General features: G+C 41.2%; 2 protein-coding genes across 5 annotated transcripts in view; one reads left to right on the plus strand and one right to left on the minus strand.

Moving 5' to 3' along the window:
- OPN3 (opsin 3) overlaps positions 1 to 19334 on the plus strand; it is a 42116-nt gene extending 22782 nt beyond the window's left edge. The window contains exons 2-5 of one of the 2 annotated variants that reach the window (XR_011535315.1): positions 8197 to 8516; positions 14460 to 14711; positions 17604 to 18505; positions 18942 to 19334. Coding sequence is in view for 1 of the 2 variants with exons in the window: in XM_070602321.1 (XP_070458422.1) it covers positions 8197 to 8516; positions 14460 to 14711; positions 17604 to 17867 (836 nt within the window). In the remaining variant the exon portion in view is untranslated. Of the gene's footprint in view, positions 1 to 8196; positions 8517 to 14459; positions 14712 to 17603 lie in introns of both variants that reach the window. The other variant, XM_070602321.1, reaches the window with a different exon arrangement.
- The window catches only part of KMO (kynurenine 3-monooxygenase), a 54231-nt gene continuing 48665 nt past the window's right edge, over positions 16827 to 22392 (minus strand). Inside the window, exons 13-16 of one of the 3 annotated variants that reach the window (XM_008532331.2) lie at positions 21677 to 21778; positions 21537 to 21596; positions 19848 to 20003; positions 16827 to 17011 (exon numbers count right to left, since the gene is read on the minus strand). In XM_008532331.2, coding sequence (XP_008530553.1) covers positions 19860 to 20003; positions 21537 to 21596; positions 21677 to 21778 — 306 coding nt within the window. In that variant the 3' untranslated portion in view covers positions 16827 to 17011; positions 19848 to 19859. Of the gene's footprint in view, positions 17012 to 19706; positions 20111 to 21536; positions 21597 to 21676; positions 21779 to 22392 lie in introns of those variants that run through there. The other 2 variants (XM_008532332.2, XM_008532330.2) reach the window with 2 other exon arrangements.

Here is a 22392-nt window from a genome sequence, read left to right on the forward strand (position 1 = left end):
GAATCAAAGGTGACAGAGGGGAGATGACTGGAGTGACTTCCCAGCTACTGTGCAGATGCCCAAGGTCACCTTGGAGGAGGGGATGCACAGAGCAGAGTCTCCTGTATCTTACCAACGGCATCAACAACAGTTTGCCCCTGCCTCCCCTCTACAAAGTCACTAGATTTAATGGGGAAAAAATACACTCCCTTTTTGACATATATGAAATACCATGAGATGACGGTACGGACATCTTAAACTGTGAGAAGCTAGCCCACAGACCACATCCTGAGGACCGCCATGTTGACTCCCTCTCTTCCGGGGATTCATTGGCATTTTTGTTAAGGGAGCTCCCAGTTCTTAATGCACAACAGCACTTGATGGCTACATTTCCACATGGCCATAAAAAATAAATCTCTGTTTAAGATGCTTACCTAAAATCATAATTTTTTAATCCACGGAGAGAGTTTTCATGCTGTACTGGGTTTCCTGTGGAACTGAGTCTAGGTATACTAAACATGAAAAATATTAAATTTGTTTTTAGAGCAAATAATTGAAAAATGGTATTTGATAAAAGGAGATAAGCAGATATGAAGGAAGGGATCACTAACTAGAACTAATTTCCTGCCTAATAACCATCTGGTAAATGCCTAAAATATGTATACTAAAAACCAACCACCATTTTGATGTTTGAGAGAACTGCTCTTACTCATCAAATGGAAATTGCTCATTCCGGTAGCTGGGAATATTATCCAAATGAAGATGGTCATTTCTAATTTCCTTTAAAAGTCTCCATCTTGAAAAAAAGTTGAGTATACCCACTTAGTTTGGAGATTTTACTGTATGGTCTGTAAGGTTTTGCCTGCCATGGGCTGGGTTATACAGTTGCCTCATTTTATAGATAGAGAATTTGAAACACAGACCATTGAGTGATTTGTTAAAAATCGCCTAGAGAATCACAGCGAAGCTCATTATCCCCTAATGACCTTCCCTCTCAAAACTATTTCTCTTCCATATGCTTTCCAGCTCAGTGCAGCACAATCCATTCATTCCCCAAGCCAGTAACCCAAGATTCCCTTTGATTCTTCTTCATTCATTTCCACATCCAGCAAAGATTCACGTCCCTGAAATTTACTGCACCGTCCTCATCTCGCTTTCCCCACTGTCTCTGCATTAGTTCTGTTCCTCATTACTCTAATTGCATTTCTCCAGTAGCTTTGTCAGTTACCAGACTTGTTCCTCCCCACAATCCTTTTTCCATAATGCAGCCAGAGAGAGCTTTCCATAAGGAAAACCTGCAAAAGCAAAACCAAAAGAAAAGAAAGAAAATTCTCTAGAATTGTACAGCGATACAAGAGAACAAAAACATGTTAATGGTTCCTCAGAGCTCTGGGAATACATTCCAGACTCCTCGCCTGGCATGTAAGGGTCTCCTGGGAGAACCCTAGTCTTCTGTCTTTTTAGAACTCGGCGTCTATCATATTGAATTATTTGCAAGAACCCAAACGGTGCAAGCTCTGTTGGGTCTCCATGTGTTCACATAATCTGTTCCCTCTCCCTGGGATAGCAGTGACAGTCTTTTCCCCCAGCCCCTCCTTATTTGCCTGGTTAAAACGTACTTAATGTTCACTCACTCAGGTGGCGCTTGCTTCCCAGAGAACGCCTGCTTCTGAATTGGATTTCCTCTTCCTTTCAGACTTGGAGTTTCTCCTTATACCCCCCTCTCTGGAGTGTGAGCTCCTTGAAGGCAGGGACCATGTCATATTAACTGTTTTATCTGACACATAGGGATGAACAGATCTGGGCTGTGGTCCGAGCTATACCTGTTCTAAGCCCTTATTCTATTTAGTGTAAACTTGCTTACCCAGAGTCTAGACCATTGAACTATAAATAAGCTATTCAATGCGGACACCTAGTGGCCAAAGGGGGAAAATGGCTTTCTTCAGTATTTGTACTTGTTATATATATAGACTCCCATATTTAAACTCCAGAGTCCTACCCACTCTTGTGCCGTTTGCCAACTTTCCACCCCCTAAAGCAGTTTGCTCCCAGACAATCAACTATTCAATAATAATAATGGCTTATATATTACCATTTTACTAAATACACTCATATTCTCATTTAATACACCGCCCCCCCCCCCCCCCCCCCCGCCACACACACATACACACAGAATGAGACAGCATTTTGGTACAGTTATTCCTATTTTATTGGTGAGCAAGTTGAGGTTCAGAGATGTTAATTAATTTTCCAAGAGTCATGGTAATTATGTATAGAAATTGAAACTGAATCCAGAACTTTGGCCTCAAAAACATTCTTCTATTAGAGAACTTATCACATTGTTTCATAATTATTTACCTCTCTGTTTATTATAATTCATCTTTATTCTTCAATGCCTGGTATATTGTATGTGCATGATATATGCTTCTTGGTAAATGTTGTAAAATAAATGCATAATCATCATGTTATGTCACAAACAACTGTACTTGATTCAGATTAAGGCGTGGAGTTAACGCTTGCACATCTCTTTCACTTCCATGCTTTTGTCGACACAGTATCCTTGGCCTTGCAATATCCTTACTCTTGTCAACTTGATAACTCCCTCCCATTCATCAATTCAAATATTGCTTTCTCTTAAACCTGCCCTTGGGATTTCCCTGGGGAGAGGTGTGTCCATCCTTTATTGCATTCTCTAGCTCCCCAGACACAGCTCTGTTTTAGCACTTATCACACTCCTGTAATTATTTGTTTACATGTTACATGTCTCCTCCTCCAGGCTGTGAGGTCTTAGCCAGCATTTCAGGCAGAGGGAACCGCAGTATGAAAGCAGCCAGCTTTGAATGTGGCTGGCAGTTTGAGGCCTGGTGTCTGACCCTAATGTAAGCAGTGCAACAAGATTAAGCAGTCTGCATAGTATGCCGTTGAGATTAGATTTCACCGACTGCTGTCTTCAAATTGGAGCATGCATACTGCTAGGGTACGTAACCTCTTTCTAATGCCTACGCAAGGACAATTTTACAAGAATCAATTTCTAAATCCTCAACTTCCGTTTGTATTCCTTCCTGGAAATCAGCTACCTGCTATCCGGCACTTCCTCAGGCACCGTTCTCCCACTACCCAGCAAGGCAAACCCCTCCCCTGCCCAGGTACATTCTTACTGCGGAGAGTCACCCGTGCGGGGAGACGGGAGAGACTCCAGGACGGCCCAGAAAGGGGCAGTAGAAAGTAGTGGTGAAGATCTCGAGGAAGCGAGGGACCACTCAGCTGGTTTCCAATTATTCACTTTTCATAAAATTGACTTCTGAGGGGCCGGCCCCGTGGCCGCGTGGTTGAGTTCGCGCGCTCCGCTTTGGCAGCCCAGGGTTTCACTGGTTTGGATCCTGGGCGCGGACATGGCACCGCTCGTCAGGCTATACTGAGGCGGCGTCCCACATGACACAACCAGAGACACTCACAACTAGGATATACAACTATGTACCGGGGAGCTTTGGGGAGAAGCAAAAAAAAATGACTGGCAACAGATGTTAGCACAGGTGCCAATCTTTACAGAAAAAAAAATTGAGTTGTTGGTAGATCATTAAAAATGAATTTTGGCAATAAATGCTCTGTGATTTTTGGCATATTTGGAAGAGTTCAAGTAACTGAATTCAGAAGGAATGTTCTTAAAATCAATAAGTATTGACTACAACAAAACTCCTTCCACTGCCGTCTGGATTCATATGTGATCCAGAAATCTCTCTTTAACTTTAAAACAGGAAACATAGGAGGAGAATTTATCCTGCCTCATGCTAGCATTGAAAATAGGAACCCATGGATAGATAGATTCTTCACAGAGAAGGAAGGCTGTACTGATCACTTTAAGAGATTTATATCTAATTAAATTTTTTATTTTTAATATTTAACAAAATATTTTGGTCAATTGTGTACTAGTAGAAATTGTGTTGATAAGTCAATCCAAAAGTCAATTTGTTAACCTTAGAGCCTTCCTGTCCAGGAAATTTAAAATTTTCAATTTCTAAATACATTTCTGTTGCAGAAAAGAATAAGGCAAATAATTTAAAATCTTTCAGCCATACCAGTATACTACACTGGAATAAAATTTTTCGGGGGAAAGTGGAATGGAATGTAGTTTTAAGTGACTGATCATTGCTATGTAGCTCTCCCTATATATCCGTGTTTGTATAGATACGTATATGTGTGTTTGTATAGATATATATGTGTTTGTGTGTATATATACACAAAGATATAGACATAGATATGTATATGGAACCACTAACATGTTTATGAATCACTGGAAATATTTAAAAGAGTAAGGTAATAGTTTTATTTTAAACTGTTTATATTTACCTTACACAACTCCTTAAAGTGACAAAAATGCAGATGTAGCTTTTTAAATATATGAGAGTGCATGCAGTTTTCCAGAATTCTATTGGGGAAAACCCTGGAAAAACTATTGCCGATCCCTGCTGTGGCCCACGGCTGCCCCAAAAGGCGCGGTGGGATCCGCACCGGCCCTGATGGAGCCGCCCTTTCCCCTCCCCGCACGTCTGCGGTCTAAAGCCCTCTGGCAAGAATTCGAGGAGGATCACTTTGCCTTTGTAGAAGTTCTGCCAGCCAGAAATGCCCGCCCTGATCCTTTCTGTTCCTCGTTCCTTGACACCTTTTCCGTCTTTTAAGACCCAGCTTGTTTCACCTCTTCATGAAACCATCCTCCAACACCATCTGCTGGGATTTTGCTTTTTCTGGTTTTTTGTTGCACTTAACATATGATTTCCTGTCATCTTACATTGCCCTGGAATGTTGTGTATAGTTGGTCTTGGCTTTATAAGAAGACACACTATTGTAGTCCCTCGAGGGTAGGGACCACATGTCTCTGGTTTCTCCTATAAGACCTCAGCACAGCGAGAGGCACTTAATCCATACATGGTCAGTCTGCAGCTTTGCAGGGAGAGTGGGGACATCGCGCTTCCCCTAGTAGGATTTGTGGGGAGGAGAAGTCGCCCTGCAGCGCCAACAGGTGGTATAAGGCAAAATCATGGGTTTTGGAGCCAGTCGTGGGTTCTCAGCACTGTCTCCACCACCTACTGGTTCCTTAGCCCTTCTGAGCCACAGACTTCTTTTTCCGAAAAGAGGGACACCATCTGTGGAGTGATTATCATGGGGCCTGACACTCAATCAGTCAAAATGTACGGGTAAAGTAGTTGTAAGACAGTCCCTTCATTCTTGTCTTCCTGGCGTTTGTCCCAGGAATCAATTAGAACACAGCAAATAATTTTGACTCAGGACTAAAATTCATTAGTAAGTAAAGTGTTATTGAGAAAGAAAAAAAGGCTAATATATAGTTTGTAAGAAAGGGATGTAGTTTAGATCCATTCAAATGTGTCCCCTGGAGGATAAGTCGGTCTGACTGAGCCTGCTCTCTCTGTCCTCATGCAGTCAGAGGGCCAAGAAATGCAGTTTGCTGTCCCCGGGTCTGTACTAACTGGTTGTGGTACTTTGTACTGGCAGCTGAATTCAGGGCCTGAGGCTCCTCGTGCTTGCTAAGACACAGGCATGGTCAAAAACTATATTAGACTTTTAGAATCTCTTTCCTCTTTCACCTAAATAACAAGAAGGAAAAATGCACTGAGCTCCACACCCTGACGTGTCACAAAGCTGGGGTTTCATAGTTCAGCCCTGAGCGCAGGGGGGATTCTCCTGACACCCTGTCAACCCCACCACATCTCCTCACACTCTCACACCTTGCAGCCTGTTTCTCTCCATCTCTGATGCTCGCTCTGCTTCATGGCACTTCCCTAACTGCCTTGCTTGATGTTTTTATTACTGTCTCTCCACCTGCTGGTCCGTAAGTTCCACAAGGCACTTGTTTCGCTCACCTCCTTGTACCTGTTTTCTAGCACACGATTGAGATGTGTGGGTAAGCAAAAGTAGTTCATGAAGAATGGCTGGGTAAATATGTAAACGAGGGTTGGCCTTAACCAGCTTGTTGCTTTAGCCAGAAGAACTCATTTGCGGATCTACAACATAGTGCAATTATTTGCAGCAAGTTTTCTTGCCCATGTAGGACTAAATCAGATTTAAGGTAAATTAACTAAAAGTTGAAGCCCAAGCTACATTTTAACATTTCAAGGCAACTGTATAATTAAATACTTTATGTTTAATAAGAAAGTTTGTAAACTGAATAAAACCAAGAGTATTTCATTAGAGTCAACTTATTTTGTCACTATCTTTAGGTTTTTAGATTTTCTTCAAGGAATGTAATCGGTTAAAGAGAAGATAATATCGCTCCTTAGGTAAAAATTTAATAAAGTGAAAATAGGTTCTTAGTTCTAAAGACAGCACACCTAGCTTGCTATTTTCCTTGTCTCCTGAATTACTCAATATAATCTGCATTTAAGTCCATTGTTTGCTGTTCTATCACTGCTTTCTGAAATAGTTCCTTCTACCGTGCTCCAAAACCCAATCTTCCTCCAGTCACTTACGTATTTACTAAACGTTCACTCATTTATTCAACAAACATTTACTGAATGCCGCGTGATCCGACGCTGAGAATGATGCCCGCTCCAGAAACCTGTCACGGTGTAAATGAATTTAGCTGTGTTCTGCCACTTGCTTTCTGTATCTAGGACCTCTTCATTTCACGCTTTTATAATTATAGTCAGAAAATGTTATAATGGGAGGGGATTTTCAGTTTTATGAAAACAAAACCTAAAGTCTGAAGTGATTGTTTGAGTTGCTGAAGTCACAGAGCTGACGCGTAGAGAGCTGGGACTCAGTCCAGACCTCGTGAAAACCTGCCCTCCACACCCCGAACTCCTCACAAAACCAGTCTGCCTTCCATTCTCCATAGAGCCACTTTGTCTACACCTCTCTCAATCCACTCATTCAACAAATATTTATTCCAGTATGTTCTAGGGAGCTGACGATTTCGTTTTCTTCCTCATATCTGCTCACACACCTTGTGAGTTTTATCTGTGTTAATGTGATCACTTTCTCCTCATCCTCAGTTTAGAAATGTCCCAGTAATTCTTGACCCCTCTCTCTCCCTCCATCTTCATGTTCGCTTAGCTGACAGACTCTATTGATGTTAATTGCTAAATATCCCTGGAATCCAGGCTTTGCTGTTCATACCCCTCATATCTTGCCTGGATGATTGCAGTAGCCTGCAAGCTGGGCTCTGTGCACTGGACTGTGTTTCGAGTTCTATACTACTGCTAGAATGAGTGTGTTTTCAGAGGAAGAAAGGAAGGAGGAAAAGGAGGTACTGCTGTCACATTAATACTTAAAAAGCATGACACGGTAACAGATTTATAATTTACTATTTTATACAGGAGAAGCTTTTAAAAACAAAAAAGAGACAAATAAAAAACCTTAGCAAAAATTTAAAAACCTTTCTCAGTATCGCCTCATCTGCTCTTTCTAAACTTCTCTCTCCTTCACATCCTCTGAGTCCTGGCATCTCTGAATCCCCTCCTCATTTTTAGACCCTTTAACGGCACCCTTGCTCCAGTACGCAGTTCTGGGTCCCCATCGTCTTTGAAGTTCTGGTGTTGGCACAGTGCCTGCCACACGGTAGGTACTCAATAGGAGCTTGTTGAGTGAATAAATCCGTCTCTGGGGAAAGGCGGAGAAATGAATGAATAATCTTGTTAAAGTGTACTCGTTGTGGACTAGAGGCGTAAGTGAAGACTGTGGGTGCGTGGAAGCCTTTGCTCCCTCGGCAGCAGTCCTTGCATGTAGACAGTGTCCCCTGCTAGCAGGTAGGGTAGGGCAGCCTCTGCATAGCTTACTGTAACTGAGCAGTTCACACTGGTGGAACCCACTCTGACTTAATCTCTAACGGCTGCGTCACACACAGCTGAGAGAAGGCAAAACCAAAAGAGACACTCACTTGGCGACTCGCCAACTTGCTCCAGAGTGTCTTTGGCAGAAAATTTAAGGCAATAGCTGCATCGCTGGGGCGAGGCTGGGTTTAGGGCTTTTATTTTTGTGCTGCTGTAATCCACATGCTATTTTCTAGTCTCCATTTTCTTGTGAGGGTAAATGTTTCCAGCCGATTTCCTGGGGACTGCGAGGTGTTATTCCTCCCGGGTATTTCAGCCTTTAGAACTGTCGTGGTGCAGAGGCTCTGTAGGTACCTCCAGTGGAGAAAGCGTGGCCTCTGTTGTGTGTGTCTGCCCTGCGCCATGCTGTGCTGTCCACCTTCTCTTCCTGCAGGCATTGTTTCCATAACCACCCTGACTGTGCTGGCCTACGAGCGTTATATCCGCGTGGTCCACGCCAGAGTGATCAATTTCTCCTGGGCCTGGAGGGCTCTTACCTACATCTGGCTGTACTCCCTGGCGTGGTCAGGAGCACCTCTCCTGGGCTGGAACAGGTACATCCTGGACATACATGGACTGGGCTGCGCCGTGGACTGGAAATCCAAGGATGCCAACGATTCCACCTTTGTGCTCTTCTTATTTCTTGGCTGCCTGGTGGTGCCCATGGGCGTCATAGCCCATTGCTATGGCCATATCCTGTATTCCATTCGAATGGTGAGTTGAAGACTACAAATGCCCCGCTCCAAACCATGGCCATGGCAGACAATTTTGTGGGGAAGAGAATGAAACCCTTCCTTCCTGATCAGTAGTTGCCCACAGCAGGAGCAGCTCTAGGGAGCTTCCCGTTTGAGGGGATTTTGCACTATGAGTCATTGTCTGAAAAGTTCAATGAGGAATAACATTTACTCTCTCTACACCGCTCTCTAACCAGAAAAAGGAAGGAAAGGGGTTTTGGACAGACAAGGTCAACAACCACCAAACCCTTACATTCTTCAGCATTCTTAGAATTGAAGAACTCTAACGAAGGGGATTCCACACTTCCCGTGATTTTATTCACTGAAAGGTCACAGAAACCTCTAGAAAACAGTACAGGTATTTTGTCTGGAAATCACTCAGGAGTCATAAAGGACAAGAAGTGACCACAAGCAGGTTTCCCGGCGGGTGCTAGCAAGGAGGACGTGTGCAGTAACAAGGCTGGGGCACAGGCCTCATCCCAGCCTCTAACTTCATCCGTGGATGTTTCCCGTCCTCCCTCGCTGCTTCTTCCTGCTCAGTTATCTTCTTCATCAAAACCCTCCAGTCTCGTGCTCTCTCTGCCAAACCCCTCTAGCTTTCGCCTCTTTCTTTTTTTAACCAAACTTAGCCATGCGCGTCACTTGAAGTCATGATTATTGCCCTCGACTTCCACGTTCCACCTTTCTTCATACACATCTATTTTGTAAAAAAGAAAAAATTCCCATATCAACCCAACTGTCTATCTTCTCCATGCCTGTAGTCTGACCACAAAGAGGAGCTGGAGAAAACCCACACTGGGTTCCCAGTGTCCATATTCAGGTGTCCTCTCGGTCGTGTCTAGCAATCTTTGGATCTCTAGATGTTGCACTCTCTCTACGCAATTGCTGCTACAGACCCTCCATTCTCATTTTAAATTCTTTCCCTACTAGCCCCCTCATTCTTATCAAATAATCATGCTTATTTTTTTGGCAAAATAAAGCCGTTATGGAGAAATTCCTCAAATCCCTGCCCCCGTTTATGCAAGCCTCCGTGTTCACACTCCTCCTTCGACCTCTTTCTTCAGTTACAGGGTAATGGGAGAGATCTCTCGGGACCAAGCTGATCCTAGATTCTGGTTTTCCCCCCAACCTCATTCTCTGCCCCAGGGACCTCTCTCAAGTAATAATCTTCTCTTTCACTTATATGTTCAATCTCTCCCTTACTACTCGCTCTTTCCTCTGAATATATAACCATGCTAATTTAATTCAAAAGCAAAATCTACTCTCAACTCCCTCTAATTATCATTTTGTTTCTCTCCTTGTCACTGCCAACTCACAGAATCCTTAGTGGCTTTCGTGCTGCATCATCACTCATTAAGCATTCGTTTGACCAGTATTTACTGAGTATCTAGAATGTACCTGTTACTTACTGTTATGGACTGAATGTTTTTGTCCTCCCAAAATTCATATGTGGAAGCCTACATGCCCAACTGATGGTACTGGAGGTGGGCCTTTAGGAGGTAATAGGGTTCTATGATGTCATGAGAGTGGGCCTTCATGATGGGACCAGTGCCCTGATGAGAAGAGGCAGGGAGGCCGGAGTGCGCTCTTTCTTTCCCTCTCTCTCCACCATGTGAGAACGCAGAGGAGAAGGCAGTCATCTCCAAGCCGAGCTTGTTGGCACCTTGATCTTAGACTTCCCAGCCTCCAGATCCGTGAGAAGTAAATTTCTGTTGTGTGAGCCACTCAGTCTATGGTATTTTATTATGGAAGCCCAAGCTGACTGAGACGTTTACTAGGCTCTGAGGATCTAACAATGTATCAGATAGAGCCCCTGCCTCAAAGAGTGTAGTTTAGTGAGTTCACCTAGCATTTACCCTCAACTCATTGCAAATTGGCACCCCTTTCCTCTACCACACTCTCACGGAGACAGCCCTCATTAAGGTCATTGATGACCTCCCAAATGTTAGATCCAATGGACACATTTCTGTTTCCTTTTTTTTTATTTGTGACATTTGAGACTTGTGATGCTGTTGACACCTTCCACTTTAACTGTGATTTTCTCCTCCTGTTGTTTCTAGTACCCCATTCTCTCATATCTTTACTGCTAACTCTCTGGCCCCATATTCTTAAGTCTTTCAAGGGCTTCTTTGCCTCGGGCCTCGCCAGCATTCTCTGTTTAGCTTTCATCTCATACTGCACACTAACCTTGGGCCATCTCACATACCGCCAGGATCTCTCCTTCTAACAATAGCTTGGTGACTTTGAAATCTCTATTTCTGATCAGGTTGTTCTTCTGACCTCTGTCAGATCTTCACAGTCAATTGGCTATTGAACACCTCCACTTTTGGTCCACAGACTTGTCAAATTCAGCATGTGTGAAGATGAATTGGTCATCTTTCTCCCCAAATCTGCTACTCCTCCATTCCCATTCTCAGTAAGTGTTCCTCATTCCTAGCTATCTAAGCCAGAAATCAGGCAGTAATCTTTGACTATTCCTTATTCATGTCTTCCCCTGCATCCAACCAATTATCAATTTTTATCTATTTGACCTCGAATATTTTTCCTTATATCCTTTTTTTCCTCTCCCACTGCCACAGACTCAATTCAAAAAGACTTTAGTTTTTCTTCCTGTATTCTTATTTTCCTCTAATCCCTTTTTTCCATACTGCCACCAGAATAAGTGTTCTCAAAGGCAAATTTTCTCATGTCCCTGCTCAGCTTAAAATCTTTTAGGGGTTCCATTGCCTTCAAGATTAAAAATAGAGGCCAGCCTGGTGGTGCAGCGGTTAAGTTCGCACATTCTGCTTCTCAGCGGCCTGGGGTTCGCTGGTTCAAATCCCGGGTGCGGACATGGCACCGCTTGGCACGTCATGCTGTGGTAGGCACCCCACATATAAAGCAGAGGAAGATGGGTACGGATGTTAGCTCAGGGCCAGGCTTCCTCAGCAAAAAAGAGAAGGACTGGCAGTAGTTAGCTCAGGGCTAATCTTCCTCAAAAATAAATAAATAAATAAATAAATAAATAAATAAATAAATAAAGCCCCTGAGTGTGACTACCAGGTCCTGTATGGCCATCTCTTATCTGCCTGTCCAGTCTCATTTCTTGACACACCCTCCCTCTTGCCACCTGAGGATCCAGCCAGCTTCAGTATTTCTTGTTCCCGGAGCTTGGCATGTGTTCTTTACTTCTTTGCCTTAACGCACTTCCTTTGGAACATTCTGTCTCTGCTCCTTACTTGGCTAGCTCCAACTCACCTCAGAAGGCTGAGCTCAGGATCTTCTTGCTCTTAGCCTGTGTATCCCAAAGCTCTCCCTGGTCACCTCCCTCATGGCATGTGTCACCTGTAAAGCAGAATGTTTGTGTGCACGTCCCCCTCATGAAATAGTGAATTCTTCAAGAGAGAGACCCCATCTTATTTATTTTTTCACTTACAGCTGGAACAGTACCTGCATGCAATAGGTGATCAGAGACTATTTTTGGAAGGAGTTACAGGCAGAGGGCGCAGGAAGGGGAAGTGGTGGAAGCACAAAGAGACTTGACTTTAGACTGCGCAGTAACCTCAACACAGAACTTGGTGCCAGCATTTGCCTCTGTTTTCTTCTCCAGAGGGGTGACCCCCAGCAGCAGTGGACACATAGCTACTCACCTGAGAATGAGGACTCAGTGATGTCTTTGAAAATCTACAGGTGTCTGGATCAATGAGCACTGAGCATCTGCGTTTCTATGGGCAGAGAACACTTAGAGGGAATTCTGGAAAATTTGTCTGAAGCAGTTCATGCTGTAGGACAGATTGAACCGGGATGAGCTTTTGCTTCATTCTTAGCAATTTTGAAAAATATCCTCAAATGAATAAAGATGGGGGAGACATGGAGGAGAGCTCTCTGTTTGGAAAACATTGACTGAGCTGAGTGAAGGAATAGAGAATGATGAAACAAAGAGGCCAAAGAGAGATAAATGAAAAATAACCATGGAAACTTCACATTTACAAACCCAAAAAGTCTGAAACGTTAGTCAGGATCTTCTCCTTATACCAAAGAGGAACTGGGAAAATATAGGCCAATATTTTCATAAATTAACTTCTGTAGCATGCATGTAATCCCAAGATGATAAATGAGTGCTCCGCTTTGATAAATGGCAAGAGAGGATGGGGATTGGCTTGCCCATAAAATGGTACCAGTAAAACTGTTGGGCCCCAGATAGTGGGGCCCTGGGGGACAGATCATTGAAATGTGGTTCTATTACTAGTTGATTGGAACTCTGAGGAGTCAAAAATCGTGATTCCTAATATCCTGTAGTATCATAAAAATACATATGCATAAGATATGTTTGTTAGTTTCAAATATAATTCAAATATAAATATTTAATTTCAAAAACAATTCCACAAAGTCTTGTGTGGAACTGGGACCCAACTTCTCTTAACTCTAGTAGGTTATCCGTTTTAACCTCCTTTAATCTTGACTCTCAGAGAAGGCAACTGAATTGCTCAGCGTCACCCAGGGAGCAGAAGTGGTGAATCTGGGATATAACGCCCGATCTTCTAATTCCAAATCTGGAGCTTTTCCTAGAACTCCACAACCTTCTGAAAAACTCTAAGGAAAACCTCCCACCCCCTAAAAAATGCTGTTCTGAAAATAGAATAATATTTTATCACATTACATAAAATAGTTTCTTTTAAAATAGATAGTAATAGTACCAGACATTTAACACTCACTCTCACACACACACATTCTTTCCACTCTAAGAAAAATTAGCCATTTTAATTATCCACGTCTTCTTCTATTCTTTGTCAATATGAATGTGCAATTCTAATAAGAACATAGTTTCTTAAATATAATTTTAGATAATAATTTAGATGTATCAGTTCAAATTTACTTTCAAATACTATAAACACCTGTTCTAACTGATTTACATGGAAGTTTTTTTCCTTAATTTTTATGATAATGCTAGAAATAGAAGGAACACTTAGAGTTTGTTGAAATGCAATAAATTTTGCAGGTTAAAATGATAGACTAAGTCAAAACAGTATGCCAGATTGCTTTTTTTTTTTTTATCAGTATGTAAACCATTTGTATTTTTGTAGCAAAATTAGCTTCTTAGGATGGTCAGAAATAGCCCTTTAATTTAAGAACGTACTTTTGGTGTACAGGAATGTTCTCCCCCTCACCTAGATAGCACATTTATAGCAATAATAGGAGGAACTTCTAAAGGAGCTTTTATCTGAGAAACTCGAAGAACTTTCAGGCTGTAGGCCGTTAGTCTTCAATACCTTTAATGGGGACAAACCAGGAGTGGGTATGCTGACTTTAGAGGAATGGGGCTCCCTGGGTTTTACCAAGTGCTCTCTCCTGCCACTGAGGAAACCACCTGGGAACAAAGGCCTCCTCCCGTCCCACGTTCCAGTCGTCAGCTGTGAGTTGGAAGTCTCAGCAGTCTCCAGTAAGAATTCGTTTGGGAATTAAGTTCTCATCGAGACTGGCTGTAGACTTACCCATGCAGAACTCCTGACATCACAGGTTTGCTGCCTGGTTTGAGAATTTGAGGATTATGCTCTGGATAAACGAGTTTCCAGAATCATGGAGAAATTGCTTCCAATTTATCATGACTCTTTCAACCGTCTCTTAGCAACTTGAAGATCAAGGCAAAATAATACATGGTATTGTTCTCTAAATAAATTAGAAAACATTAAAACCCCTTAAAGGATCTAAGAGGCTATGTGGCTCAATGTACTACATCAGAGATGAGGAGGCTGAGACCCAGAGGGGTTAAGGTCTGGGCCCGGCTGTAGGGCCTGCATCAGAAGTCAGGCCCCCAAGGTCCTATTCAGTTCTCTTTCTGTTAAGGTGGGGCTTCTGTTAATGTTGTCTGAATATCTATCAGAAAAACAACAAAGACAGTGGCTCTTTCATTTTCAACCCTTTCCTTTCATTGTCTTTTCTGTAGCTTCGTTGTGTTGAAGATCTTCAGACAATTCAAGTGATGAAGATTTTAAGATATGAAAAGAAACTGGCCAAAATGTGCTTTTTTATGATATTCACCTTCCTGATCTTTTGGATGCCTTACATTGTGATCTGTTTCTTGGTGGCTAATGGTTATGGACACCTGGTCACTCCAACAGTATCTATTGTTTCATATCTCTTTGCTAAATCAAGCACTATATATAATCCGATTATTTATATCTTCACGATCAGAAAGGTAAGCTTTGTAATTAACTAATTGTTTTCACCATGTGGGTAGGATTGTTTGAAAATATAATACTTTTATACAGATTATTCAGAGCAGCTTCAATGATAAAAACCTAAATCAAGAATTTTACAGGAAAGTAAAGGGTTCAGGAAGAAATATAGGATATTCCAAAAGAAAATAATAACAATTCTAAGATTTGCCAATGGAAATTTACACTTGTTAGGTATAATTCTATTAAAATTAATATTTAATTCATCAGAAAACATTTTACATCTAGTAATACTAACAGCCACAATCAAAGTTAATAATTCATGTAAAATTCTTCACTGTACTTTGCAGGTTACACCCTTTATCTTTACAAAACATCATGAAATAGGCACTAATATTATTCCTTATTTTATTTATGGATTTTGAAACAGGTTCAGAGGTTAAATAAATCGTCTGATACAGGAGTTTTTGGTTCCTGAATTTGAACCTGGTTTGCTTGACTCTCAAGAGTCCATGCTCAAAAATCCTCACTTGCGGTTATGGGTTCTGTTAGTCATTGGTTGGGGTGTTATTCACACACCACGGCCAATGTGTAGCTAAAATTAACTTGGCTCAAGAAACTTCCTCTAGATCTGCTGGGAAGCTTATTATCTGTTTCTGTAGTAGGAAGGTTTTGACTTGATGGTTGTCACTCATGCCTACAAGAGCCCTCATTATGACTGATATGAAGCAGAGCCTCTAATTTACAAAGTTTAAAGATCAGAGAATTTAAAAGTTATGAATAATGGTTCATTATGATATTGGAATTTTAAAGTAAGTCATATTAGTTACAGGCAAAATAACCACTCTGACTGCTGAAGCGTTTGGAAGAAGAGGGCACTTTTTAACCTCCCAATGTTCAGTGCTAAATCTCCTCTTTCTTCTTATGCCTTTCCTTTCTCCTGAATGTTGTTGGTTTACCTTCTCCATGAGCTTACTCTTATATGCCTTCAATTTCCTTTCACTGATGGCCTTTCTCTCCCTTTCATGTTGACTCCCATTTGTCTATTTCCTTGAACCCAGAGATGTTTAACTTGGAATCCTTAGATTCTGAGAATCACTTGAATTGGCCTCAGGAGAGCCATTGGAACTCCTGAAATTGTTTATAAATCTTTATTATTATTATCATTATTGGTTGAGGAAGATTAGCCTTGAGCTAACATCTGCTGCCAATCCTCTTTTTGCTGAGGAAGATTGGCCATCAGCTAACATCTGTGCCCATCTTCCTCTACTTTATATGTGGAATGCCTGCCACAGCATGGCTTGCCAAGCAGTGCATAGGTCTGCACCCCTGGATCAGAACCTGTGAACCCTGGGCTGCTGAAGTGGGACTTGCGAACTTCACCGCTGCACCATGAAGCCAGCTCCTATAAAACTTCTTGAGAATATGCACATGTGAATTTTTCCAGTGAGATGGTGGATTCTAGCTTTAATTTTCTGAAGGAGTATAAGATCTCCATATTTTAAGGATTGCCACCTCAACAGGCAAATAAGTACATTTTAAATATAATAACTAACAATTATTTTTTGTGTCCTTTCTCTGGGCCAATGGGCTATAAACCAGTGTTTTTAAAACTTAAATGTGCATACATTGCAACTGTAGATCTTGTTAAAAAAAGTGTGTATTTCTGACTCAGCATGGTCAGGGTGCCCAAGATTCTGCATTTCTAATGTAGTCTAAAAAACATAATAAACAAACAAGTAAAACAGTGGTCCTTACCCTCAATGAGTTTACCATTTATAGGAGAAAACATTTGTTGACATACATACTGTATTTAATCCTTAGAATAATGAATCTTTAGCACTTGACATACGAAACAATAGTTTGGTGAATAAATGAAGTCTCACACAAATATTTTTAAATGTGAGTATAAACTAAATGCTAACTCGTATATAAATGGAGTTCAAAGAAGACAGAAATCAACGTAGCTATTTATTATATTTTTCATTGACATTTCCTGATCTGGGAAAGCCCATGTATTACCATTTTATTTCGCTCTAAACAAAGGGAATAAAAATTAAATTAAGTAACTTTGTATTTATGTTTTATTGGTTATGATAGACTAACTATTGTAACAAAAAACCCTAACATTTCAATGGATTAACAAGAAAGAGTTTATTCCTCATTCAGATCAGAGTCCACGGTCCAGGGTATTTGGTGGAGATGGGATCTGCTCCATGCAGTCACGTAGGAATCTAGGTTTCTTCCATGCTGTGATGTTACCATCTTCAGACCTTGACCTCCAAGGTTCTAGTAGAAGGAGAAGAGCACAGAGGAGCCCCTGAAAGGGGGCAGAGAAATATGGTTCAGTGTTGTACCCGGGACACAGAGATGAGTCATGGGTGCTGGTGAACACTAGCACTCTCTGCTGTAGTCTTTTTTTCTCCAATTGATTCATAATCTTGATGGAAAAAAAAAAAATTCTTCACCTAATTAAGGGAACATAAGTGAGTTCACTAGGCTGTAAACTATGCCAGGAAGGGCCTGTCTGTCTTTGCTGCCCACAATATCCCCAGATTGTAGCACAGTGGCTGTCACCAGTAGGAGCTCACTGAATATTTGTGAATATCCCTCAGAGACATAGATCTAGCTGCCCTCCTAAAAGGTGCGCACAACTTGAATCTATGGAGATTATGAAGTATTGAAATATTCCTATGTGGTCTGGTTAAGAAGAATTATAAGAAATAAAAGACGTGAAAGAAACTCCAGGGTTGCTTAGCTAGATCTGAGCATTACTACCTTAACCAACACCGACATAAGCTGACAAATTTTTTTTAAAACCCCAATTAAATTCAACTAATTTTCTTGAATGTTAATCCAGATTAAGGGCCAAACTTCTACTTAATATTCAACTTTATTCTCTCTCTGCCCAGTTTCGAAGATCCCTTTCGCAGCTCCTCTGTTTCCGACTGCTGAGATGCCAGCGGCCTGCTAAAGACCAACCACCAGTTGGCAGTGAAATGCAGATCAGACCCATTGTGATGTCACAGAAAGACGGGGACAGGCCAAAGAAAAAAGTGACTTTCAACTCTTCTTCCATCATTTTTATCATCACCAGTGATGAATCACTATCAGTCCACGACAGTGACAAAATCAATGGGTCAAAGGTTGAAGTAATACAAGTTCGTCCTTTATAGGAATGGCTAATAATAATGAAAGACGGGGCCTTATGTCGGACACCGCTTTTAGATTTCCATTACAAGGACTATTTGGGAGTCACTCCCCATCTATGTAATATCAACAGAACTTTGGTGGCCCAGCAGGAAATCCGAACTGCCCGTGTGCTCTCTGGCTTCCAGTAGCAATCGAGCAAGACAAATTCTTTTAATTCAATGGGTGCTTTACATAATGACAAACCAGTTGTGGCACAAGATGGATGTCTGGCACCATCAATTTCTAACATGTTGGAAATTTTCATTTCAAATATAGTTTTTAAATGACCATATTTCCCAAGGCACATAATACATTTGTCTCAGATATTTAGGTGTAAAAATAACTTTGTCTCGCACACAGGTGTGAAATAGCTAGAAAATCTTGAATTTCCCGTAGTGTTGGGTCCTATTTAGTGTCACGTCAAATGTTTGGCCAATCACATTTATGAAAGAGACAATTCTAGGATGAAAAAGAAAATCTCCTAACTTTACCTGGAACAAAAGACTGTTGCTGTATGTGTAGTATGATAAAGAGGAATTTCGGATGAATGTGCTGCTGAGCAAGCTCTAGAAGACACTACTGAAAGTATCACAGCAAAGAAAATAGGATGGTGAATTTCAAGGTAAAATCGTGGTGTATAGGTAATCATACATTAGTAGAGGATGTACACGGAGAAGATGGTGTTGGTGACAGATAGGCATATATTTCATTTTAAACAGGACCATGGCAGGGTTACCCTCTCCTTTGAATAATTTCCCACAATTTAGCCAAGCGTTCTGCATTTAGAAAAGGAGTTCCAAGCAAAAAACCAAACAAACCTACATTTGAAGGGAGATGAAAGTAAGTGTAGAACTGTAGTCATAAAATGTGATATTTAATCTTCTTTGCTCTTCAGTCAGTTCATTGGGTGATTAATGGTCAGTGTTAGTGAAGAGGCCATTTTTCCATGAGTCGTTGTTTAGACTAAACATGGATTATCAGAGCTCAAGGATTTCTTTGACAATATGGAAAAGAAACACTGAATCATTTCATTTTATTGCCTAATTTTTATTTCTTAGGTGACTGTCCTACTGGTCTTCATAATTAATCATGTTTGAAAGACTTCTACATGATTTAGTCGGCCCATTGAAGAAGGAAGAGTGAAAGAAAACATTTTCACTACATGAACTTTTAAAACTCAAGTTTATTGCTGGCTCTGCCACAGCCTGTAGCTCAAGCATAAGTCGGTAAATTGCTTCTGAGAGTCTGAAATGGAATGAAATATGACTTCATAGTTCTGCAAAGACTGTCTCCCCTTGTTTCCTCTCCACTCTCTTGTTTAAGTAGATATTTAATTTATCACTAAAACCCTCCCTATCCTTCACTTAGTATGGCATTAATAGCCTGTTTTCAATCTTCAGAAGGTAATACTGGCATTTGAAGACTGGGAAATAAAATCCATTCATTTTGTACTCTCTAGAGCACCCGAATTCCTCATTTACATTTCTAGTTTTATCAGGTGAATCTGAGCCCTGTGCTTAGGTCAGTTCCATCCAGGTGATGAAAGTGTGGTTTACATATTAGGCAAATTGTAATTTTTAGTCCAGGGTGTTGAGTCAATCCTTTCGTGACCTCTATTGTTTCCTTTAAAGAAAAATTGTGATCAGTGTCTTCTTTGAGGCTTCTGGGGCCTTACTTTTTGAGAAGTGAAAGACATCTTGGTCATTACACTGTTACTATATTTAGAATGACCGGGCTTCAGCATAGTGATGTAGGGAAGTTGCGTGTTGCAACTTAAAGTGGTGGGTGGGTTTTTTCCCCAATAATTGCAATGAACACACAGAGAAATTCTACATTGAATTTAATTATAAGCTGACAAATATCTTCCATTAGTGAATTAAATATGGTGATGGAAACATGGTTTTGATCCTTAGTTTTGATTACAGAGAAATCAAGTATTTGCTACTTCAAAACCTTTATATCACCTGCTATTGACTTCATCCTGTATTCTGGAAGTAAGTGACCCAGTCCCATGGTCTTCTCAAGTAGTCCAGGGTTCTCGGTGACATGCAGCGCGTAAGTAGGTAGGTACTGCTGATGGCTATCAGTGTTCCGAAGAAAAAGAGTCCTTTGTTTATCACCTGCAAAGACAGCAAGAACTCTCGTTTTATTTGTCCAGAGATTGAAGTCTTGAAACAGACTTCATTCTTCAAAGACGTTGTAAGCAAGTTCCTCTTTCTTCTTTGACCTGAAACAGCAATGTAATTGCATGACCATTAGGTCATGTACTGCAGTGTTGGCGCTTCCCTCCTCTCTCTCTTCCCAGAAACAGCTGAATCTGTGTTCTATGTAAGGAATTCTTAGCAGTCAGCCTTTGTACAGCCGTAAAAAACCAACATACAACCCGCCCCCCCCCCGCCACAGTTTAGAAAAAAGAGCCATGAACTCTGTCTTAGAAGAGTCCTGTGCTAAAGCCACAGCCAGTTCAGTCTCTGCTGCAACCCTATGCAAAGTCCCCATGAGAAGAGTGATGGGCCTGGTGATCTCTGTGACTCAGATGACATACACACCCAAAGACTTTAAACATGGCATCTTCACCACCTGCAGTATATCAACAACATGAGGTGAGGCTCATTCTAGCCTGGATTAGGTGCCCTCCTGTATCATCGTGGCCTCTTTCTGTCACTGAACTTACTGCCTGCATTCGAACTGCCTGTCACTGTCTGTTTCCCCTGCCAGGCTTTTAGCTACTTGAGGTCAGGGACCCTATTTTATTCATCTTTGTATGAATAAGTCTAGATTCCTTCCAATCCATTGTCCACACAGCAAAGTAATCTTTCCAAAATCCGCACCTGAGTCTATTAGCCTCCCTCAGTCTCCCTGTTTCCCTCAAGGTAATATTAAACATCTTTAAGGCCCTGCTTACCATTCCAGCTCCACCTGTGGCCGTTCTCACATGGACCTGTTGCCTTCCAGCTCCATCAGAATACTCGCCATTCCCAGTCTGGACATGGGAGAGGTTTCTTCAGCCTCCCCTGTCCTGGCCCACCCCCGTTCTCTCCAGGGCAGTGTGTGCCTCTCCACTGCAATTGTCCATCTCCCCCACTAGTCTCTGAGCTGTGTGAAGGTCAGGGACTGCTTCTTATTCATCATCATGTCCAGCTCAGTGTCTACACACTAAATAAAACTATTTGTTGAATGAATGAAGTCGTAAAAACTCCAAAGTCGAAAATCAGGAATCTCAATGTCCACTTACTGTCATCTCTGGGTCAGCTGCCCAAAATAACTGTGGCATGGCATTACATTGTGTTTTAAAAGTGATTGAATTCTGTCTAGTTTTACAAACTAAACCCGTAAGAGTATTGCGTGGGGCAAAAGTCATCATTAAATAAAAGTAAAAAGTCACATTGCTGAAATAAAAAGTTTAGAAATACTACCATCAATTTCTTTTTTCAATTTCTTCCCTTCAAAAGCTCTCTCTCTCTCCCTCTGCCTCTTATTTGTAATTTTGTTTGTCAGGCACTCTGCCTTCTACCCACCCAAGGCATTTTTTATTTGCAGGCAAACATTTGGTGTCAATCCCATCATGTCTGTGTTTGCCTGAGGTAAACATGACCATAACAATATAAGCTTCAAGACATCAGATTAAAAATAAAAGTGTAATCTGTTCCAACCTTTTTTTGCCAATGCCAGCGCAACACAGCCTCATGGTATCTTATTCTGGAAAAGGTGACCTGTAAGGAAATTTGAAAAGTGTTCTTTAGTGACTAAACATAAGATTAAAGTGAAGAAAAGTCTTACATCTATGTCTTACCATGGTATAGAGAGGAATAAACGTTGATGGCATAATGGCATGAAGAAATCTCTCAATATTCTTTTGGAAGATGAACCACCTTGAGTTGACATGTGCTCGCATCTGCAAAAAGGTAAGAGTCTTATAGAATACCTTGAACAAAGTACCTTTATTTCTTTACTATAACTTATTATTGTTCTTCATTCCCATTCATTACAAGGCCAGACACAAAGTAGTCACATAAATTCTTATTTCCTTAGCAGTCATTCCCAGTCCTTTTTAGTAAATGTCAATGGTATAGGACATTACCTTGAAAAGAAAGAATAACCGTACAAAACCTGTTAGAGAATTCTGTTTTGCTCAGGCAGAGGGTTTGTTTAGCTGGATCTGCAGGCAGTCTGTGAGCTCAAATATTTGACTAATTGCTGTTGCTTCCTGGTTGTGTTTATCGCAAGGAGGAATCTGTTTAAAGCTGTGTTTTTCTTGACCTACTTCATATTCAGGACAAATATTGTGTTGTAGCTATATTATTTTTAAAGACACAGGCAAGGTACATCAATGAAGGCTTTTCAGTATCTTATAGAACTTTCTTCACCACCTATGAAAAAATCTGCTCAAGTTGAAGTCCATTTTATTTTTTCTGTCTTCAGGAGAGATGGAAAATAGCTACACTCCTTTCTTTAAATTTATCTTGTAGGAAGAGGGTGTCAAGATGGCAGTGTAGGTGGCTTCTGAAC

This window comes from Equus przewalskii, chromosome 31, assembly GCF_037783145.1.
Source record: "Equus przewalskii isolate Varuska chromosome 31, EquPr2, whole genome shotgun sequence".
In the NCBI taxonomy this organism is placed as follows: Eukaryota; Metazoa; Chordata; class Mammalia; order Perissodactyla; family Equidae; genus Equus; species Equus przewalskii.